This window comes from Phodopus roborovskii, unplaced genomic scaffold, assembly GCF_943737965.1.
Source record: "Phodopus roborovskii unplaced genomic scaffold, PHOROB, whole genome shotgun sequence".
In the NCBI taxonomy this organism is placed as follows: domain Eukaryota; kingdom Metazoa; phylum Chordata; class Mammalia; order Rodentia; family Cricetidae; genus Phodopus; species Phodopus roborovskii.
In genome coordinates this window covers 35,163,634-35,184,301 of record NW_026126517.1, presented here as the reverse complement: position 1 = coordinate 35,184,301, position 20,668 = coordinate 35,163,634, and the positions used below count along the sequence as shown (strand labels likewise).

The following is a 20,668-nucleotide window of genomic DNA, read 5'->3' as shown; positions in this document are numbered from 1 at the left end:
GGCAAAGTTTTTCTTTCTGAAACATTGAACTCAGTGATTGGTACCAGAGGAGGTCAGACCTCCTGGAACTCGAGTTATGGATGGTTTTGACCCACCATGTGGGTGCTGGGAACTGAACTTGGGTCCTCTGCAAGAGCAGAAAGTGCTTTTAACCACTGGACCTTCTCTCCAGCCCTTTAAATTTTTTTTAAAAGGTGAGTGTAGTCATTGTTTTTCTATTGTGATAAAACACATGACCAAAGCAATTTATACAGAAAGGGGGGAGTTACGAGCTGGGTGTGGTGGCACATGCCTTTGATTCCAGCACTTGGGAAGTAGAGGCAGCTGGATCTCTGTGAGTTTGAGACCAGCCTGGTCTACAGAGTGAGTTCCAGGATAGCAAGGGCTATTACACAGAGAAACCCTTGTCTTGAAAAAAAAAAAAAATAAATGAAAAGAAGGGAAGGCGGGAGGGAAGGAGGCAGGCAGGGTGAAGGTGAGCTTACATCTTGAACTACAAGCAAGCAGCAGAGAGCACATTGGGAATGGTGTCAATCTTTTGAAGCCTCAAGCCTGCCCTCCTCCAACGTGGCCACACCTCTGTGTGTGTGTGTGTGTGTGTGTGTGTGTGTGTGTGTGTGTTGCCTGCATGTATGACTGTGTAAGGAAGGGTGTCAGAGCCCTGGAACAGATGTTACAGACAGTCATGAGCTGCCATGTGGGTACTGAGAATTGAACCCTGGCCTTCTGGAAGAGCTCTTACTCACTGAGCCATCACTGTAGCCCCCGCGGGGGGGGGGGCACACTTCTTAATCCTTCCCAAACAACTACCAACTGGAGACCAAGTATTGAAATATATGGGTCTATGGGGCCATTCTCATTCAAACCACCATGGTGGGAGACCTTGTTAAGACCATACAGTGAAGTGTCAGAGCTAGGATCAGAACCCCAAACCTTGGGCTCATTTTCTGCCATTGTGTGTATGTGTGTATGCAGGTTTGTATGCTGTGTGGTTACTAGTTGTGGAAGCCAGAGGACAGCCTTGGCTATTGTACCTCAATTGTTATCCATCTTGATTTTTGTTTGTTGTTTGTTTTTGCTCTGAAACAGGCTCTCTTACTGGCCCACCAAGTAGGCTGGGTTGGTTCACAGGTGAGCCTAGGGATCTTCCCGTCTTCATCTCCCTAGCCCTGGAATTACAAGCGTGTACCACCAGGCCTGGTATTCCCAACTCAGTTCCTCCCACTTTCCAGGCCTTGGTCATCACTTGCTGCCATATCAAGGAGACCTGCTTGTGAGAGGCAGCAGAGGGGGCTAAGATGAGTCTCACCCTTTCCAGCCTTGCCTGGAAAGCTTCTCCAGGCCCTCAGGACATACTTGGAGGCTGTGATGGCTTTCAGGTGCCACAGAGCAGCCCTCATGGTATCTTTCTTTTTCTTCTTCTTTTTCTTTTTCCTTTTCCTTTTCTTTTTCTTTTTCAAGACAGAGTTTCTCTTTCTCTGTATTGCTTTGGAGCCTGTCCTGGAACTCACTCTGTAAACTAGGCTGGCCTCGAACTCACAGAAATCTGTCTGCCTCTGCCTTCTGAGTGCTAGGATTAAAGGTGTGGGCCACCAATGCCTGGTGCTCATGGTATCTTAAAGTGGGCTCCACTGAAAGGCATATCCTCCTTCTGTACTGGGGTCTGCTACTTGAGAGCATACATACAGATGAGTTCCCCTTTGTTCCCTCAGCCTCTCCAACAGGTAGTCCAAAGCACAGATGAACCTGCTGTATACAAGGACTCTGTCAGTTGTACGTGGCATACACTTAGCTGGAACTGGATTAAGGGGAGAGAGATTGGCCCATCTAGGTCTGTGGCTTGCTTCAGGCATATCTGGATCCAGAAACTTTATTTTTAGAGTTCTACGACCCTCACTTTTGTCCTTTCTATGTGAGGTTGGGGAGTGTGGGGTGGACCATGAGGTGGGGCTAGAGAGATGGTTCTATGATTAACAACATGGATTGCTCTTGCAGGTAACCGAGTTGGGGTCCCATCACTCACATGGTGGCTCACAGCTGTCTGTAACTTCCACTTCATGGGATCTGACATCATCTCTAGACTTTGTGGGCACCAGCACTCACTTAAGCATGTACAAACCCACATGCAGCTACACGTACTCAAAAACCAGTCAGGCTGGAGAGATGGTTCTGCAGTTAAGGGCACTCGCTGCTCTTGCAGGGGACCTGAGTTCAGTTTCTAGCACCCACATGGTGGCTCACAACCATCAGTTTCACAGGCTCCAACACTCTTCTAACAATAATAAAAATCTATTAAGAAGACTGGAGTGATGCCAGCGGTAACGGTGGCCCAGAGCCCATCATCGGCAGCCAGATTTGCTGCTCTGAATGTACGTGGTAATGAGTCTTGGGTCATGTCTTGGGAGTGTCCTTGGGACCTAATTCTGCTGGGTTTGGATAAGCTTGCAGCAGCATCAAGGTGAGGATGGTTGGCCCTTACTTACAGTGTCTGTCCTGGAGGCACTCCACAGCCTTTCTTAGAGGAGCTCCATGGAGTTTCTAGGCTAAATTTACAATGGTGAACGTCCTGAGTCCAGAATGGAGAAAAGGAATCAAAGGGAGCAAGCTTAGTATCCACTCTGGAAGTCTCTCACGGACCCTCTGGAGTGAGGCACAGCTATGTTCTGGGGAAACATAGTTAATTTGACAACGAGAGAACTCTTGGATTCCCACACATTCAATAGATATTCACAAGTAATCCTGGGGGTAAACCTCAGTAACAGAAGTAGCTTGAAGCATGGGAAGACATCCTAAGGAGAGCCTTGAACATCAGGTAGAGGAATGTAGGTCTTCTCTTGTAACTACTGGGGAGCCATGGGAGATTTTTCCAGCGCCAGGGGTGGGGTGGGGTGGGGTGGGGGTGGAGTGGGGATGAGCCTGAGTCCTGTCTTAGGTCTCAGGAGGCACCTGAGAGAATGACTTTGGTAGGAGGTGATTTGTGGGACTCATGGGGAGGGCCCAGGTGGCCCTAGATGGCAGGGCACAAGCAGCAGTGAGAACCCTGAAAGATGCGGGGGCCCAAGAAGCACTGTCAGACTCAGGGCTCGTTTGTTTTAAGACAGGGTCTTTTGCTGCCCAGGCTGGCCTTGTGCTAGTGACCCTGAACTCCTGATCTTGCTGCCCCCACTTTAGAGTGCTAAGATTACAGGCATGTACCACCACACCTGACTTATGAGGGCCTAGAGGTTGAACCCAGACCTTCTAGGTCATTCTACCTGCTAGATAGGCCCTCGAACAACTGAGCTGTATCACAGCTCCCAGGCTCTGCGTCTGTCTAGAGGGTAAAAGAGGACACATGACTTAGAAGCTGGCAACTCTGTAGGCTTTAGCTTCCTGTGGCTCATAGCCAGCAGTCCAGGCAACTGCTTGCTAGGTTTTCCTGCAGGCTTACGGTGGCCCTTGTCAGGCAGGAAGAGGTATCCCCAATGATGCCACTATGAATCAGAGCTGCTGACTCAGCACCCAGACTGGGAGGCTTTGGACCGGAAGCATCTGGACAGGAAGTGGCTGCCCAGGGCTTCTCCGCAGTGGATTGTGTACAGTCAGGGAAGGGGGTGGCTATCCAGGATGCTGGTTTGGCTGAGGGCCTCCCGCTGTGCAGCTTCCTGGCATTGGGAATGGGAGAAGGGGTGTGTGATAGGATGGAAGGGTTGTCCCCAGGTACCAGAGGCTAGACAAGATGCTTGGCTGTGGGTCGGATTTGCTCTATGATGGGTAGAAGGGTATTGCTGCAGTATTGGGCTCTTCAGCTTTGCTCGGTGACAGATGATGTGACATTAAGAAACTGGTGCGCTAGTGTTTGTTTATGTATTTATTTGTTCTTTCTCCTGCAAAAGTACAACCAAGGCATACGATCTGTCACTGGGGGTGACCAGGAGGGTATGAAATGTTTGTATTCTTGCTAATCATTGTTATGCGGGACAGACCGACATGGGTCACATGGCTCGAGCAGGCAACCGTGAGGAACATAAGTGATGCGTCAGCCTGCCTGAGACAGGCACCTGGGAGAAGTCAGAGTACAAGCCGAACCCAGGGAAGTCTGGGACCTCTCTGGCCCAGGCCTGATCTATTGCAATGGATCCAGCTCTTGCTCAGGTCTGACGCTGACACCAGCTCTGCCCCGGCCTCTTTCATTTCTGCTGGGTCTTGGTTGCTTGGTTCACGTGTTTAAACTAGCAGATGCCCCTCGCAGACTCCACAGCCGTACATCCAGCTGCTCCTAGAGCTCTGCCCTGGGGTTTCTGCACACATGCTCCTAACCTAACACACCCTAGACCAAATGTTCCACATTTCCTGTCCCAGTGATCCGGACCAAAAGCAACTGTCCTGACTGTTACCTCCCTTGTTTCTTGCTGTAATTTTTACCCACATCTGCTTCTCCACTTGTCTGGCTTCTCTCATTTATTCTGCAAATGCTATCAAATTAGCCTTCACAATGCTGTTTCTCTATTCCAGAACCCTCAGTGGCTCCTGGCTACTTTTAGAGTAGAGTATACTTTTCAAGTTGAACCCCGAGTTTCTCTAAAACCTGTTCTTTTACTCCTATCAGCTAAAGAGACCTGGGCACAGCTTGGACCACAAGCTCATCAGCTCTGTCTTTGTGGCTGCCTGGTATCTACCCTCTTACATTAGGTTGGTTCTGAGGAATTAGGAAGGTGTTGCGAAGGAACTTGGGAGACAAAGGCCTCTCTTCCTCTTCCACAGGCAGGAGCAGCCATCCACCACGGAGAACTCAGCTGTCAGCTGCCTCACAGGAAGATGCTGTGTGGATGGGGCGGCCCAAGAGTGGGTGTGTGTATGTGCACAGCTCTGGGAGTGTTGTACTTCTGCCTCACAGGTGAGGGGAAGGATTGTGGTCATGGGGGTGTGTGGGGATGCCTATTTCTTCCTAGGCTCCTGCCAGGCTGGCTCTATCATGAAGAATCATACCGATTTCCATCTCTGGGATCCACAGGCAACCTTCTTCACATTAGTCCCTACTTTTTCATCTGTGAAATGGGACTTGAGTACTGTGTACTATGGTAATGAAGATTCCTGAACACACTGTGTAAACTCTCTTCAGGATCCTTCCACATAGGGCTTCCTCTGCCAGGAACTTTCCTCTGCCCAGAACTGGCATGATTCCACTCTTTATTTTGTTGCAAGCCTTTTCTCAAATGACAGGTCCTCAGCATGCTTTCTTGGCTACTGTGTATAAAACAGCATAGCACATTCTTCCTAGCATTTACCTCCCCTTGACATATGGTTCCCTTTGACATATGTTTATTGCCTGTTGTCCCCCCTGCTCAGAAGACAGGGTCTGTCTATCCTCAGGGGAGGGATGGATGCTTGCTATGTAGTCAGTGCTCAATCACCGTGATGAATAATGAAGGTAACTTCCATATAGTGTTTGTCTAAGTAAATGCCCTGTTTGGGTAGCCGTTCAACCCATGGAGAAAGCAAAGCTGAGTGTCTGGTGCCATCTAGTGGTCATCAGAGGCAATACCCATCACTATCCCTAGGAGTTGACTTTGTTTATTTTTATTCTTTGTATTTTTTGTTGTTGTTGTTTGTTTGAAACAAAGTCTCACTATGTATCTCTGGCCATCCCGGAGCTCACCATGTAGATAGACTGGATTCCAACTCATAGAAACCCACTTGACTATGCCTCCTGAGTGCTGCGGTTAAAGGCGTGCACCACCACCACGACCAGCTTGGCTCTTACTTCTTTAGAAAGAAAGGACTTTGGGTGACTTAAGTTCCATGTTTAAGATGTCCCCTGCAAGGGACACCTTGATCTATTTGGCAAGGATGAAACTGGCCTAAGCTTTCACGGGATTACTGAAAGGTATACAACCTCTATGCACCACATAATAAGAAAGTGTGAAATTCCACAGAGCAAATACAATTTTCTAAACATTCTATGGGTGCTGTATTCAGTTAGTTTCATTTGAAGACCATGCGTCACATATTTTGAGTGTGCCTGCTTCTTGTAGGTGCCTGGAGCTCTCACCTCACTGGACCAATCCCAGCAGACTCCCCAGACCCTTCCCGACTTCTCTGAAGGAGAGATGAAGTGCAGATAGAGGCTCCTGGGAGGGAAGCTGCTGGGAAGTCCGTGGGATAGCGGGCACAGGTGGTTGCAGAGGATCCTGTCCTAGGGCCCTTTTCTCTGGGAGCTCAGGGTTCTCCTCAGGATGGAGTCATCTTGGGCCTTTGTGATTTCCATTCTGCTACATAGTTACTTTTCTATTGCTGTGACAAAACACCATGGCCAAGGCAACTTATAAAAGAAAGCATTTCATCTGGGGGCTTGCTTACAGTGTGAGAGGGTTAGTCCGTGACCATCATGGCCGGGAATGTGGCAGCAGGAAGGCAGGCATGGCCCTGAAGCATTAGCTGACAGCTAGCATTTCATCCACAAACAAGGCAGAGTGAGGGATGGCATCAGGTATTGAGACCTCAGACACACCTCCAGTGACACACCTCCTCTGACAAGCCCACACCTCCTAACCCTTCCCAGATAGTTCCACCAGCTGGGGACCAAACACTTACACATACGAGCCTGTGGGGGCCATTGATAATTCTGACTGCATCTCAGGTCTGGTTGGTTCATGTCACTCTCCACTCTTTCTTACACGGTGTCACTATCACTTCTCACAAGGACCTCTGAGGTGGCCCCCTGATCGATCTCGCTCTTACCCTTCTATAGTATAATCTCCCTTTGTAGAAAAGCCAGGGCAAACTTCAGGCTTTGCTACCCACATCACATCTAATAACGAGTGCTCTCCTTAATGCTATGCCCCAGGTTTCTTCCCACATCTCTCACAACCCTGCCTGGCCTGCCTCCAGTGGGCTTTCCCATACACCCTCGCCCGCCCCCTCCCTCAGGGCCTTCCTACCTGCTGGCCCCTCTCCCTGCCACCCACTAACATAGGCTGAGTTTCTCAGAGCTCATGCTTCGCACTTTATTTAAAGACATGGGTGTTCTTTCCTGTATAGAAGTTAAGTATGTTTATTTAGGAAGTAAAGCAAAGAAAAAGCACCATAAAGTTCTCTCACTCAGAGAAAATCACTAAGAACATTGGATGCATACTTTTTGAAGGAACCCGTGCCTAATTATACAAATAGTGTGTATTTGTGGGAAAATGCAAATGACCTGACAGGTAGAAAGTACCTGCTGCAAGCTTGGACGCTGTCTCTGTGTTGAGACCCCGGCTTCTTTTGTTCTTTCTTTCTCTTTTTGTTTTATGGTAGGCCCTCATTTTGTCCCTCTGCTCCTTTTTGGGGGGACAGAATGGATCCAAAGCAGAGCAAGTGCTCTAACACTGAGGCACATCTACAGCCCCCTCCCCCCGAGTCTAATCACAGGCTGATAAATATCTTTGTTCATCACAAACTGCCTCTCTTTTCTCTTAGAATTTAAATAAGCTCTAGGGTGTGGCCTGGGACTTGGTCCTTGTTACATTCCTAATTCATGTTGACACATAGTGGCTCACAGTGAGGAGCATAGATATAGAACTTACTTTGAGCAGACCTAAAAGGAAGAATGTGCAAAGCCTAGAGATGGCTGGGGAAGAGGAGAGACCCCGAAAACCCCACCTTTCCTGACTGCCCGGCCCACTTCTGCTCACCCCCCAGGAGCTGTGGAGGTCCAAGTCTCTGAAGATCCTGTGGTGGCCTTGGTGGGCACTGATGCTACTCTACGCTGCTCCTTTTCTCCGGAGCCTGGCTTCAGCCTGGCACAGCTCAACCTCATCTGGCAGCTGACAGACACCAAACAGCTGGTGCACAGCTTCACTGAGGGCCGGGACCAAGGCAGTGCCTATGCCAACCGCACAGCACTCTTCCCTGACTTGTTGGTGCAGGGCAATGCATCCTTGCGGCTGCAGCGTGTCCGAGTAACTGATGAGGGCAGCTACACGTGCTTTGTCAGCATCCAGGACTTCGGCAGCGCGGCTGTTAGCCTGCAGGTGGCAGGTAAGCATGGAAAGGGGGGTCGCCTAAGGCTGTAGTGTTTTGGCAGGGACCACCCTTGACTGGCTATGGGACCACACCTTAGATGGCCAAGGAGCCTTGTTTGATAGGTACAGGATGCTTAGGGTGGTCCAGGGTGCTAGTGGCACCTACAGATGCCTGGTCCTGGTAGGTTGTGCATAGCTCAATCACCATGACAACCCACATGGTGTCTTAAATGGCACCTTAAAAGGAGGTTATAGTTCAATTGCATTTGAAGTTAAAGGAAGTTAGTTCCCTATCTTCAGTCTCCCAGACAATGGAGATACCTGATAATGATAGGAGAATAATGGGGTCAGGGAACTGTAAGTAGTGTGGAGTCACTGATCGAAGGCCTTCTTGACCCTCCAGACCCCAAGGCTGTAGACATTTCGTGGAAGGATGAAGATGCATCTGGGTCAGCTGAAAGTCCCAGGGCAGGAGAGCCAAAGGAGCTCTTCTAGGGAAGGGGTTTGCCCTTGCTGGAGCTCTTGACAGCCCCATTGCCCCAAGTCTGAATCCCATGGATGGCTCTTGTCTGGCAAGCCCAGCCTACTGTGAAGCTCTAACATGAGACTCTGTCTAGAGAGAGTTGGAAGGAACAAGGCCTGGGTGTTGTTGGTAGAAGAGGCTGTGGAGCAGTTGGAGAGGCCCTGTCCTTCTGTCCTTCCTTACTGCTTTGTCTCCATTCTGACCCAGGAGGCATGGATGTCCAGTTCTCTGAAGAGCCTGTGATAGTGCCAGGTGGTCACTGATGCCACTCTACGCTGTCGCTGTCTCCCCCCCCCCCCGCCCCGCCCAAGCCGGGCAAGTGATAGACACCAAATAGCTGGTGTGTAGCTTTCCAAAGAGCTGGGACCAGGGCAGGGCCTACTGCAGCAGCACAGCGCTCTTCCCAGGGCTGCTGGCATAGGGCAGTGTGTCCTTGGTGTGTGGCTATTGAGGGAACCTTCACCAGCTTTGTGAGCATCCAGGACTTTGGCAGGTGGCAGTTCACTATCAGGAGGAAGCATTTCCCACCCCCTACCCAGTCTGTATACAACCCACCTACTCACTGTCCCAGTGCTAACCCCACCATCAAAGAAAGCCCCAGAGCTGATTCCTTACTAACAGCCCCGTGTGTCCTTTTCTCCACTGTATCTCTTGAGCTGACTGTCATTGCCCTTTGCCCTTGCCACCCTCCAGCTCCCTACTCGAAGCCCAGCATGACCCTGGAGCCTAGCAAAGACCTGCGACCTGGGGACATAGTGGCCATCACGTGCTCCAGCTACCAGGGCTATCCCGAGGCTGAGGTGTTTTGGAAGGACGGGCAGGGACTGCCCTTGACTGGCAATGTGACCACATCCCAGATTGCCAATGAGCGTGGCTTGTTTGATGTTCACAGCGTGCTGAGGGTGGTGCTGGGTGCTAATGGCACCTATAGCTGCCTGGTACGAAACCCGGTATTGCAGCAAGATGCTCACGGCTCAGTCACCATCACAGGTAAGGGGATCCGGTTAGCTGAGGAAGGACTAAGGAAGCAGCTACCTCTTCTCTAGGCCCTAAACTGGAATATTTAATAAAAATGCTCCTTTTCATGTAGATTTCAAGCACCCCAAAACATCCCCAGGGAGAAGTCTTTAAGGCGCTTGTTTTGTTGAGCTGATGAAATCATTTGTAATGTTAGCTGTCCTGAGTGAGCATGCTTTCCACATTATTTATGCCTCTTCCTGACATGGACCACAAAGTACCTGCCTGGAATCTAGAGGGGAGAGTAGAATTCTGGGGCAGCCACAGGCTTGCTTGGAGACATGGACGGTGTGCTTTCTAGTGTCCACTTCTTTTGGTGTGAAGGAATTGTAACTGTGAAGGCCTTGGAGACAGCTCACCTGGGTCAAGGGCAGCCCTTCCTGCAGACTAGATAGAGCACCACAGTTGGTGAGCCAGAGTTGTCTCTACTGCCCCCATGTGGTCAAATGCTAGATTGAGCCTCTAATGTTGGGGAAGTCAATCTTTTGTTTCCAGGTCAGCACCAGTCCAGGTAGCCACCCTCAGTGCTTGAGGGTGTAAAGAGGGCTCAGGCTCACCACCTTCATACCAGGGTAGGCAGTCACCTCTGTCCCTGACATGTCTCAGTTCAGTCCTTTGGTAGACTTGTGTGCTAGGTCTAGCTCCCTACCTCTGGACCCTGTGAGCTTTCCCAGGGACCTCCTACATCTCTGAGATCAGGAAAGCAGGTTGTCCATCACTGGTCCTTGCCTTTTCTCTTCCCACAACTTCTGCCTGACACCCCTAGCCCACCCAGCTTTTTACTTCCAATGGTTGCTGCTGTCTGTGTAAACAGAGACCCCATCTGTGTGTCTGTGCGTCTGTGCGCCTGTGCATCAGGTAAGGGAGTCATTTCCTGCGCTCTCTCCTGTTCTGAGTACCACCTTGATCTTGTAGAGAACACCATAGGGAAATATGTTTCACTGGGGCTGGAGAGAAGGGTCAGTGATCAAGAACACTTGCTGTTCTATCATGAAGATCAGAATCCTAGCACCCCCGTCTTCTGCCCAACTAGTCCTCTACCCACCCAGCACCTAGGTGGCTTTCAAATGTGTAGAACTCCGAGTGATCAGATGCTGGTTACTGGCCTCTGTGATTATCTTCACATACATGTCTGAACACACATGCACAATGCATCCTTTAAAAAAAAAAAGACAAAAGAGTTTGTTCATGAGAAAGACCAAGAAATATGGAATAAGACAGACATGTGAAGGTTTTGTCAGGAAGGACAGAGGACTCATGGGCAGTTTTCACCAGGTGGGCTGGGCTATCTGTAGTCTGATGCTCTGAAACAAGGGTTTGTATGTGGAAAGAGCATTTGCCCCACTTCAGAGAACACTGTTTATACTTCAGCAGCTGACACTGGGAGGATTTTGTTTGGGCTAGTGTTACCAAGCACAATTCATGGAAGACACTGACACCGAGTGAAAAGGGACTCTCCCAAGACCGCAGACTGGCACAGCGGCTCCAAACATCTTGGGGGCCAGATACCACTTTGAAAATTGGAGAAATGATAAAGGCAATGATTTGCCCATAGCTTGTGGAGGGTTCCCAACCTCTCTAAACTCTATCTGAGGACCACTTGGGATTCTGGTTCCCACCTTCTGTAGCAAGCAGGTGAGCCAGGATCTGAATCCAGCATTGGCCTCTTAGCCCACTTTTCCCTCCTCCCCGAGGCTGGCCTCCAGCTTCTGTTAGAGCAGAACTGGCTTACCTCGGAGCCCTTGGCCTGCATTTTGCTTCGGGCAGCTCTGCCTTGTTCAGCATTCTGGGATTTCGACGCTTAGCCCTCTAGCTGCTCGCCCTCCACATTGATGTGCTGTGCCGGGCCTCTCTGGAGAGGGCTTTCTGGAGCAAACACTGGAAATATATAGGTCTGAGCCCCGGCTGACTGAGTCCTCTGCTAGAGGAATGAAGGAAGTCTGACCACATTTCAGGCAGTTTAGGGGTGAACACAGGGAGATTTTCCCTTAGAGTGACTAGCTTATACTAATTACATACTGAAGAGACTCATTATATTTCATACATGTATATAATGCATTTTGATGTTATTCACCTCTAATACCATTTCATGTCCCCTGTTCATTCTTGCTGATTCTCTTCCTCTGCCCAACAAGTCCTCCTGTTTTCATTATTTAAAATCTTATTTTGTGTGTGTGTGTGTGTGTGTGTGTGTGTGTGTGTGTGAAGGTTGGGGAACAACTTTCAGGAATTAGTTCTCTCCTTGCACATGGCTTCTGGGGCTAGAATTCAGGTCATTAGGCATTCACAGCAGACTCTTTTACCAGCTCAGCCATCTTGGTGCCCCCTCCCATCTTAATGTCCTTTTTTTTTTTTTTTTTTTTTTTTTTTTTTGTGACACAGTGACTTTCATTAGTATTGCTTACAGATGCACAAGTGAGGGGTTGATTATAGGAGCCTGGGCACTCCATCAAGTGGCTATATCACTGAAGAAAATGTCTCTCCCTCCCCTAGCAACCATTAGCTGCCTGTAGCTCTTCAGGGAGGGGGAGTCCCTTGAGCAGTTCTGCTGCTCTGTCCTGTGCACTGCTGTAGGAGCCCTATCTTGACATTTACAGGGGCCTCTCAGGGTGCTCCAGGCTGGCCTGCCTTCTAGCCATCTACCTTGGCTGTGGCCTCCTGCTCCTGTCCCTCATCTCCCAGATGATGGCTTCTTCATATTCCAGAGTCCAGAGCAGCAGTGTGCCCCACCCCCACCCCACACCTCTGGAAAGTATGCCTGCTGTAAGGACTTACCTCTGGGCCTGGGCCTGGGCCTCAGCAGGTGCAGGGTGAGGGCCCTGCTGCCTGTGTCTGCCACAGAGGCCACTGGTGCCCTGGCTGCATGCTGTCCCCAGAGGACAAAACGAACCAAAGCTGCCTTTGTTAGACTTTTTCTCCCTCCAAGGCTCTGCCCAGCACCCAGTGTACCCAGTGCCACTGAGACACCGCTAGGGTGGTATCTATGCTGGAGTCACATGAGGATGCGCTCAGAATGGCTGCTGGCCTCAACCCCACCTCGAGCTCCTCAGCATCCACTCATTCTCTTGACCTGAGGTGTTGTAACTAGCAACCTCAGGACTGCACATGAATATTCCCTTGGTGAGGCACCCCCAGATCTGCACAAGTCCTTGAGGGACTTAGGCTCTCACTCCAAGCTCTCTTCTGTGTTTAGAATGAGGCACTTTCTGTAAAGAGATAGAGAATGCATACTTTGTGGGCCATGTGCTGTCCTTTTGCTGCCGATTTTATTTGTTAATTAATCTGTTTATTATTGGCAGGATCTCGTTGTCTCAGTTGACCTTGAACTCAATATGTAATGAGGATGACCTTGAGTTTCTTATTCTCCTACCTCTACATCTTTAGTTCTGGGATCACACAGGAAACCATGCCCAGTTCATATTGTGCTGGGAATTGAACCCCAGGCTTCATGTATTCTAGGCATGCAATATACCGAATTACATATCCAGAGCACTGTAGCTTTTCTTTCTCCTTGCTTTTGTAGTTCTACACAACAGTAAAAGCTAATACTAGCCCATGGATTGTCAGAAACAGGCCACAGTCTGGCTCATGGGCTGTAGCTGGCTGGTGTCTGGTCCGGAGGATGATGTAAAGCAAGTGGGACTCAACCATCAGGGAGGCCTCCCGAGAAGTGGCTCTTAAGCCAGGTGGAGAATTTGGGAGCCCCTGCTAGGAAGGGAAAATGACAGGGACTGGGCAAAGGCTGGAAGGAGTCAGGTTCTCTGTAGAGAACAGATGACATGGAGCTTCCTGGGGTGACATTAGACAGAAAAGTGGGGTGACTGGAAGCCGGGTCAGCTGAGAGATCTGTGAGCCAGTTAGAAGACAGGATGATTATCCTTAGTCATTGGGGCCCTATCCATGGTTGTTAGTCATCCTCGGGTTCTTAGCTCCACCGCCCCTCCCCCCCTTCTGAAGCATCACCCAGAGCCATAGTGGCAGGGTTTGGTAGGATGAATAGCTCCATGGCTTTGGGGGGCCTGAGTGAGCTTCATTCATCTTGGTGAGGCACAGTGAGTCAGGAGGCCCTGTTCACACCTTGGAACCAGATGGTCTCATTCTTCTATCTTCTTCCAGGGCAGCCTATGACATTCCCCCCTGAGGCTCTGTGGGTGACTGTGGGGCTCTCTGTCTGTCTTGTGGTACTGCTGGTGGCCCTGGCCTTCGTGTGCTGGAGAAAAATCAAGCAGAGCTGTGAGGAGGAGAATGCAGGTGAGTGTGAGTGAGTGTGTGTGTGTTTGTGTATGTGTGTGTGTGTGTGTGTGTGTCTGCGTGTACATGCACATGTGTATACACCCATACAGCTAAGCACATGGGCATGCATGACCACATGTCTTGGGGAGTATGTCACTATTTTAGTTGATTGGGTGCAGCTATAAGAGAACACTTGAGAGAGGGTGGAGTAAAGAACAGAAAGGGCTTGTATTTCTCAAGCTGTAAGGACCATATCCAGGCAGCAGGGAGGGTAGAGAAATCACTTGCTACAGAGGAATGGAGGTTGGAGTTTGGAACCCTAGCACCCACATGCATGTCTAATGGGCATGGCAGCTTGTCTGTAATTCCAGCTCTTAGGAGGAGGAGATAGAGCTTCCCAGATTAAACTGATCAGCTAGACTAGCCATATCAGTGAGCCCTGGATTTGACTGAGAGTCTCTGCCTTAATGAATAACATGGAGAATGATCAAGAAAGACTCCCAATATCAACCTTGGGTCTCCACATACATGTGTGTCCACATGTGTACCGACATACATGTAAACGGGCATGCATGAATACCACACATTCAGACACAGGCACAAAGTAAGTCAGTACCGTATCTGGACATTAGCATCTGGTGAGGCCTTGCTCATCTTTAGATGGTGGAAAGTGAGAGGGCAAAGGTCACAGTGCCAGGGTCATCTGCAAAGGCAGAGCTGTCAGAACCTAATCATCCCTTAGAAGTGTCACTTCTGTAGAAATAATTAATTTAAAACTAAAATTTAAGGTTAATTTGTGTGTGTGTGTGTGTGTGTGTGTGTGTGTGTGTGTGTGTGTGTGTGTGTGTATGGGTGTCTTGCCTACACATATATGGCTGGAACTGGGGTTATAGATTATTTTTTGGTAGTTGCCATGTGGGTGCTAAGAACAAAATCTTGTTCTCTGCAAGAGCAGATAGTGCTCTTAACTACTGAGCCATCTCTCCAGCCCAGAAGTCCCGTCCCTTGATACTATTTGATGACAACTAATTTCAGTGTGTCTTTAGGAAGTAACAGACTTTCAAGCATAGTAGTCGCTGTGTCTGAGACAGAATGAATGGGAGGGGGTACACCGAGGGCCCTAGCCTGAGATCTCATGCCTAACTGTCCTCTGTGAGTCAGTGTAAATCTGCCTGTCAGGGCATGAGCATGGCAGATGGCTGTAAACAAGTGTGATGGAAGTGTCACAAAGGTGGTGGTGTGTAAAGCTGCTGTGTGACGAGGGATGAGTGTGTCTGTGGAAATAATGTGAAACTGATTGCTTAAGTCTTGTGGGTATATCTGTGAGTGAGAAAAGGTCTAGAGTCTTGTGAACATTTAGTTTGTGTGTCACTAAAGTGTGTCTTCCTCAGAGTCTGGAGTGGGTAGGGCCTCATGATGCTACTGTCTGCTGGGTGAGGGGGATTATGAATCGGTACCAGTGACTGTAGATGGTGAGTGGACATTGGTGGGTGACACATGAGTAGACAGAGGTACAAGAGCAGAGAGGTAGTAGAGGCTGGAAGGTGACTAGGTATGAGGAAGAAGTGAGGGGAATTAGGTTTACTGTGGGTAAGTGATGCTTGTGACTTAGATGGTTAAGTGGGCTGTGGGTGGCTGGGCAAACAGAAGTCGGGTACAGAGGGACTGGGAGATGACTGTCAGTAAAGTACCTGCTGTGCAAGCGTGAGGACTAGAGTTTGGATTCCCACCACCCACATAAGTCTGGCATGGCAGCTTGCTTCTGTCACACTGGGGATTAGAGGGGCAGGAGAATCCCTGCTGTTCAGTGAGCTCTATGCTCAGTGAGGAACCCTGTTTCAAAAAATAAGGTGGAGAGCGATTGAGGAAGATAACTGATGCCAACCCCTGATGTTCATGTGTTTGCACACACACATGCACATACCCACACTGTACACACACATGCACATACCCATATCACACATACATGTGCACATATACACACCACACACAGGTACCCACACTATATACACATGCACATATCCACACCATACACACACATACACATACCCACATTGTATACACACACATACACATACATACCCACACTGTATACACACACATACACATACCCACACTGTATACACACACATGCACATACCTACACCACACACACATACACATACTCACACTGTATACACACACATACACATACCTACACCACACACACATGCACATACCTACACCACACACACATGCACATACCCACAGCATACACACACACACACCACACACCACACACATACATCCACATACCCACACCATGCACATACACACATGCAAATACCCATACCACACACACACACACACAAACCCACACTAATCCACGCAAACACATACAAAAATAAAAGAAGTGGGGTGCAGATGTGGTGATGTTGACTAGGTTGTGATTGAGTGGGTATGTTAAGTGCTGATAGGCTGGGTGGGTAGAAAGCTTAGATAAGTAGTCCCTGGCCAGATAAGTGTTGGGCTTCCTGCCGGGGCCTTCTGTTCTATCCCAGGTTCAAGATTCAACCCTGAATTCAGCATTCAGAGCAGAAGTCAAATTTGCCCAGTCAGGTGTGGAAGTGTGGGATGAAAGCACTGAGAAAGTTTGTTATTCACCCTTCTAGGCGCTGAGGACCAGGATGGGGATGGAGAAGGATCCAAGACAGGTGAGTCTGGCCCTGCTAACTGGGGAGGCATCAGGGACAGGAGACAGGACTTCACTTCATGCTCTGAGGTTTGAATGAGGCACCCTCTGGTGGAGCCCCCAACCCAGGGAGGGTCTGGAGGCAGAACACTGGACTACCACAGGGATCTCCTCCCTACCCTAACCCACCCATCAGGACTGTACCAACTGAGAGCTTCCCAGGGGTGGGAGGAAAAGGAGTCTTCAGCAAATGACTGTCTCTTTGGCTTGTTTTCCCCATATGTTAAAACAAACAAACAAACAAACAAAAAGCAGGCATGAGAACAGGTGTCTGGGTTTTTCTGGGTTGGCTTAGATGAGATAGTCTATACAGAAGACAGTACCATGGCTGGTGTCTGGTTAAGCGCTTACAGTGGTGCCCTATAGCGATCAAGTAAACAGCTGTGGACAGTCCTGTTCTTAGAGTCTGTGTAACACGGGTGAGATGCTTTGCTCCGCTGGGCTTCCATGCCTCGCCTGTAAATACCATCTTGTCCCTGTTCTAATAGCACTTGAGAGCTGTTTCCAGGCTTTCATCAGAGCCTAGAGGATCTGGTGCTTTAGAGGGTCTGGGGCTAAGATCTGGTCTTAGTTAGGGTGGGTGCTGAGGTCCTGGTGTCCCTTGGCAGGATCAGAAGTGATCAGGCTGAGAAAGGCAGGTTTCCCATGAGCCATCTTGGACTATTCCAGTTGACACCAGCTCCCTCCCCGCCCCCATAGAAGGAAGGGCAGGAGTTATGCCTGGGGACTGCTATAAATCATGCCAATTAATTCTCCACCTGTTGATGCCTGTGTGGCAGGCATGGAGATGGGCCTGGGATGGGGCCTCATTTCTCATGCTCAGAGGCAGATGTTGGCAGTGGTGGGGAGGGAAGGAAAGAAGATGGGCTAGAGAGTCAGTCGGATTTCCAGGCCACGTGACCCTGGGCATCTGGAGGCACATGCAACCATGCCAGCCTCCCTTGATCCTCATTTCACCTCATTTATGGTCTGGGCTCTGTGTGCTGTCCCCATTCTGTAGTAGTAGGAAACTGAGATTCGGAGAGGGAGGCATGGACTTTATTCAGAGATGGCAGAGGTAGGACTTGAGAACTGAGGCTTGGGATGGCTCTCCAGGCTTCCTCCCCTGACACGGTGATGGTGCCCCCAGTCTGACCATCCCTGCCCACTCCTGCATCCTCACCCTTCCTTCTCCCTCTGCTTGCCTCCCTAGGGTTCCTCTCTTACCACATGCTTCTTCCTTTTTTTTTTTTTTTTTTTTTTTTTTTTTAGCTCTGCGGCCTCTGAAACACTCTGAAAACAAAGAAGGTAAAGATGTGTTGCCTGAAACGGAATGTGTATGCGTTTGTATGTCCGTGTAGGAGGCTGGAGACTGTGGCAGCCATCATCACCCTTCTGCCACTGACCTGGGCTTCCTCCCCAGAAGAACAGCATCAGCTCACCTCCTGGTGAGATGGTGGAGGGTGGAGCAACCCAGCTCCCAGCTGCTCCAATAGGACCCAGAAGTCTGACACAGGCTTACCTGCACCAGGCATTCTGTCTCTCCTGTCTGATAGTCTGAAAGCTGCAGGTAGCCTGGGGCCTGGATTCTGTCCCCCTGCAATATGAAGCTTCCATCCCTGGGTCCAAGGGGTTGCTGTGGCTGCCATACCCCCTCCAGAGGCAAGGGATGAGAAGGAGGGCAGGGAACATCTTTCTAGGACTTGGCCAAAAATAGCTCCTGTCACTTTAGATACATCCCATTGGGCAGAACCTAGTCATGTGACCTGTTTCTCAGGTGAGGTTAGAAATGTAGCTTTCATCCAGGCAGCCACGTTTCTGGTGCATAGGAGGTGGCTAGTCGGTACAGCAGTTGTTATTACTCACATCTGCAGGCTTATTAGGAATGTTAGGAAATGAGAGGTCTTCTTCCTGTCTTCAGGAAGCAATGAACACCGAAGAGTGAAGTCCTGCTCATGAGAATGTCAGCTGTGTCTGAAGAGAGTTGCTTTCTAGAGCAGTCCCATAGGTGAAGCAATGGACCTCCCTGCTCCCCAGGGAAGTACCCTGGCCCTAGTCTGTGTCCAAGATGGATGCCTGCAGGATATGGCAGCTCCTTTTCTGAGGACACAGACAGAACCCAAAGGAAGGGAAAAGAGCAGGACCACAGGTGTCCAATGCTTTTTAAACTATTGGTGCAAGCTGAGATGTGGAGCAGGGTCAGGGGCGTCAGATTTGGATGTTCTTCAATAGGTAGGCAAATTCAGAGGGAGAAGGTTCCCTGCACATTACTCTCCAGGTCATTAGGATGGGCAGAGGCATCGGCCAGAGGAGGGAATAGGGCCAGGCCTTGAAGGATGAGTCAGATGGACCAAGCAAGCCAGTAGGAGGGAGTGTGTGGGGTGACTCCTTCACCTGGCTCCTGTGTTCACACTGGCCTCCAGTGTAGCATTATAAGAAGACACAGCCCTTATGCTCCTTATCCTAGCCTCCAGGATAGTGACTAGGGGTGCACACTCTTAACCTGGATATGTGACTTCAGATGTATCCCCAGGAGTAGAATTTCCAGCTTCTAATGAATTCCCCCCCCCTTTTCCTTTCATCCTATCATGAAATGCAGATGATGGACAAGAAATAGCCTGACTGGGAGCTGCTGCCTTTCCCAGGTGGGGGGCCCACACTCTGCCTGTGTTGAGCCTCAATATGGGCCCTCCCTGCAATGAATGGGTTCTGCTCCGAGGTCTACCCAGTCTTCAAAGGAAGTGGTACATAGGCCACCCACAGCCTTATTTCTCCGATGGACTTAATTCCCATCATCTTGCAGCCTTATCTTCCCAGTGACACGATACACGAACCATCCTGCGGCCTTATATGGACATGACACACAGACCGCTCCACCTCAGTGTTCCTCCAGAGTCATTCAATGGCCTTGCTTTTCCAGTGACACTACACATGAACCTTTCTTCGGCCTTATTTTTTATGGACACACGAAAACCTTCCCACCTCCTTGCTTCTCCAAAGCCATGCAGACCGTGTAACTATTGTTATTCTCCAAGGCACATGACTATTCAGAGGAACCGTGCCTTATTTATCAGAAGCCAGCTGCACAGTCACCTCTTGGTTTTTCCCACGCCCTGATGCATCTTAGTTACCGCTCCTCAACCTTTGTTCTTACTAGTGTGGATCCCATCTCTTCAGCATCTTCCAAGTCTTCATCCCGACTCCCCTACCCTTGGCTTGGCTTTGGTTGTCTCCCTCCTTGGCTAAGTGTGATGGGGCACACTCCCCATCGACACACACACATGTACATTGATACCGGCAGCTGCACGTGCTGGAACGCGTACAGACTTGCCTTGCATGATCTCCTATGGCTGCCCTGGGCTGTGCCCACTCTCCACACAGGAAGCAGGTACTAGTTTCCCTGGTCCTCGGGGCCCCTCAGGGGGTCAGCCCTCATCCCTGTGCTTTCCCCATGTTTGGAATCTTGGCTACTTTCTTAGTAAACTAACCTCTGTAGAGCAACCACAGGGGGCAGCACTGTGCTGGGTGCCAAGGTCCTGAAGGAAAACCAGAGTCCCTTCCATCTAGACCTCACCTTCCAGCTGGGGAATGGCCTTGCTCCCTACTGTACCCATCCATGCCCACAGTTTCTGGATACCTCATCCTCAGCCCACCCTAGCCCTGACACGGGGTGAGGGAAGAAACTGGAGAAAGCACAGTCCTTTACCATACATGGAGAACTGGGTGTTTTCTAGAATCTTTCTAGATGTGGAGTGGAAAGCAGGTGGCCACAGCCATGCATACCTGCATGAGGGCTGCAGCCTATGTTATACTGGGATCTCCTCAGCAGCTGGAGTCTGGGGCAGGCCAGGAGGACTTGAGGACAAGAAAGGGCTGCTCCTTACCATGGTGCTATTCTGGAGCTGGGGCTTGTACCTGGTTTGTCTCTGACAGCCCTGGATGTTGGCAGAGCAGAGCTTCTGATGTCCCCCTGAAGGCATCTTTCCAACCCCAGTACTCGAGGGTATGAGCATAATTTAAACATGGACTCTGGCCAGGTGCGGTGCTGCACACCTCTAATCCCAGCACTCAGGAGTCAGAGGCAGGAGGATCTCTGAGTTCAAGGTCTACAGAGAAACTATCTTAAAAGGCAAAACAAAAAATAAACATGGGACTCTGTAAACTGGGTATATTTGGGGAGAAATAAATGCCTTTGTCTTTCAA

The 20,668-nt window shown here is 49.8% G+C and overlaps 1 protein-coding gene across 1 annotated transcript in view; it reads left to right on the top strand.

The window, feature by feature from the left end:
• Nucleotides 1-20,668, top strand: part of Cd276 (CD276 molecule) — a 31,287-nt gene extending 10,619 nt beyond the window's left edge. The window contains exons 2-8 of the mRNA XM_051197625.1: nt 4,744-4,876; nt 7,660-7,998; nt 9,199-9,495; nt 13,639-13,773; nt 16,407-16,448; nt 17,738-17,773; nt 19,065-20,668. Coding sequence (XP_051053582.1) covers nt 4,798-4,876; nt 7,660-7,998; nt 9,199-9,495; nt 13,639-13,773; nt 16,407-16,448; nt 17,738-17,773; nt 19,065-19,087 — 951 coding nt within the window. The 5' untranslated portion in view covers nt 4,744-4,797 and the 3' untranslated portion in view covers nt 19,088-20,668. The remainder of the gene's footprint in view (nt 1-4,743; nt 4,877-7,659; nt 7,999-9,198; nt 9,496-13,638; nt 13,774-16,406; nt 16,449-17,737; nt 17,774-19,064) is intronic.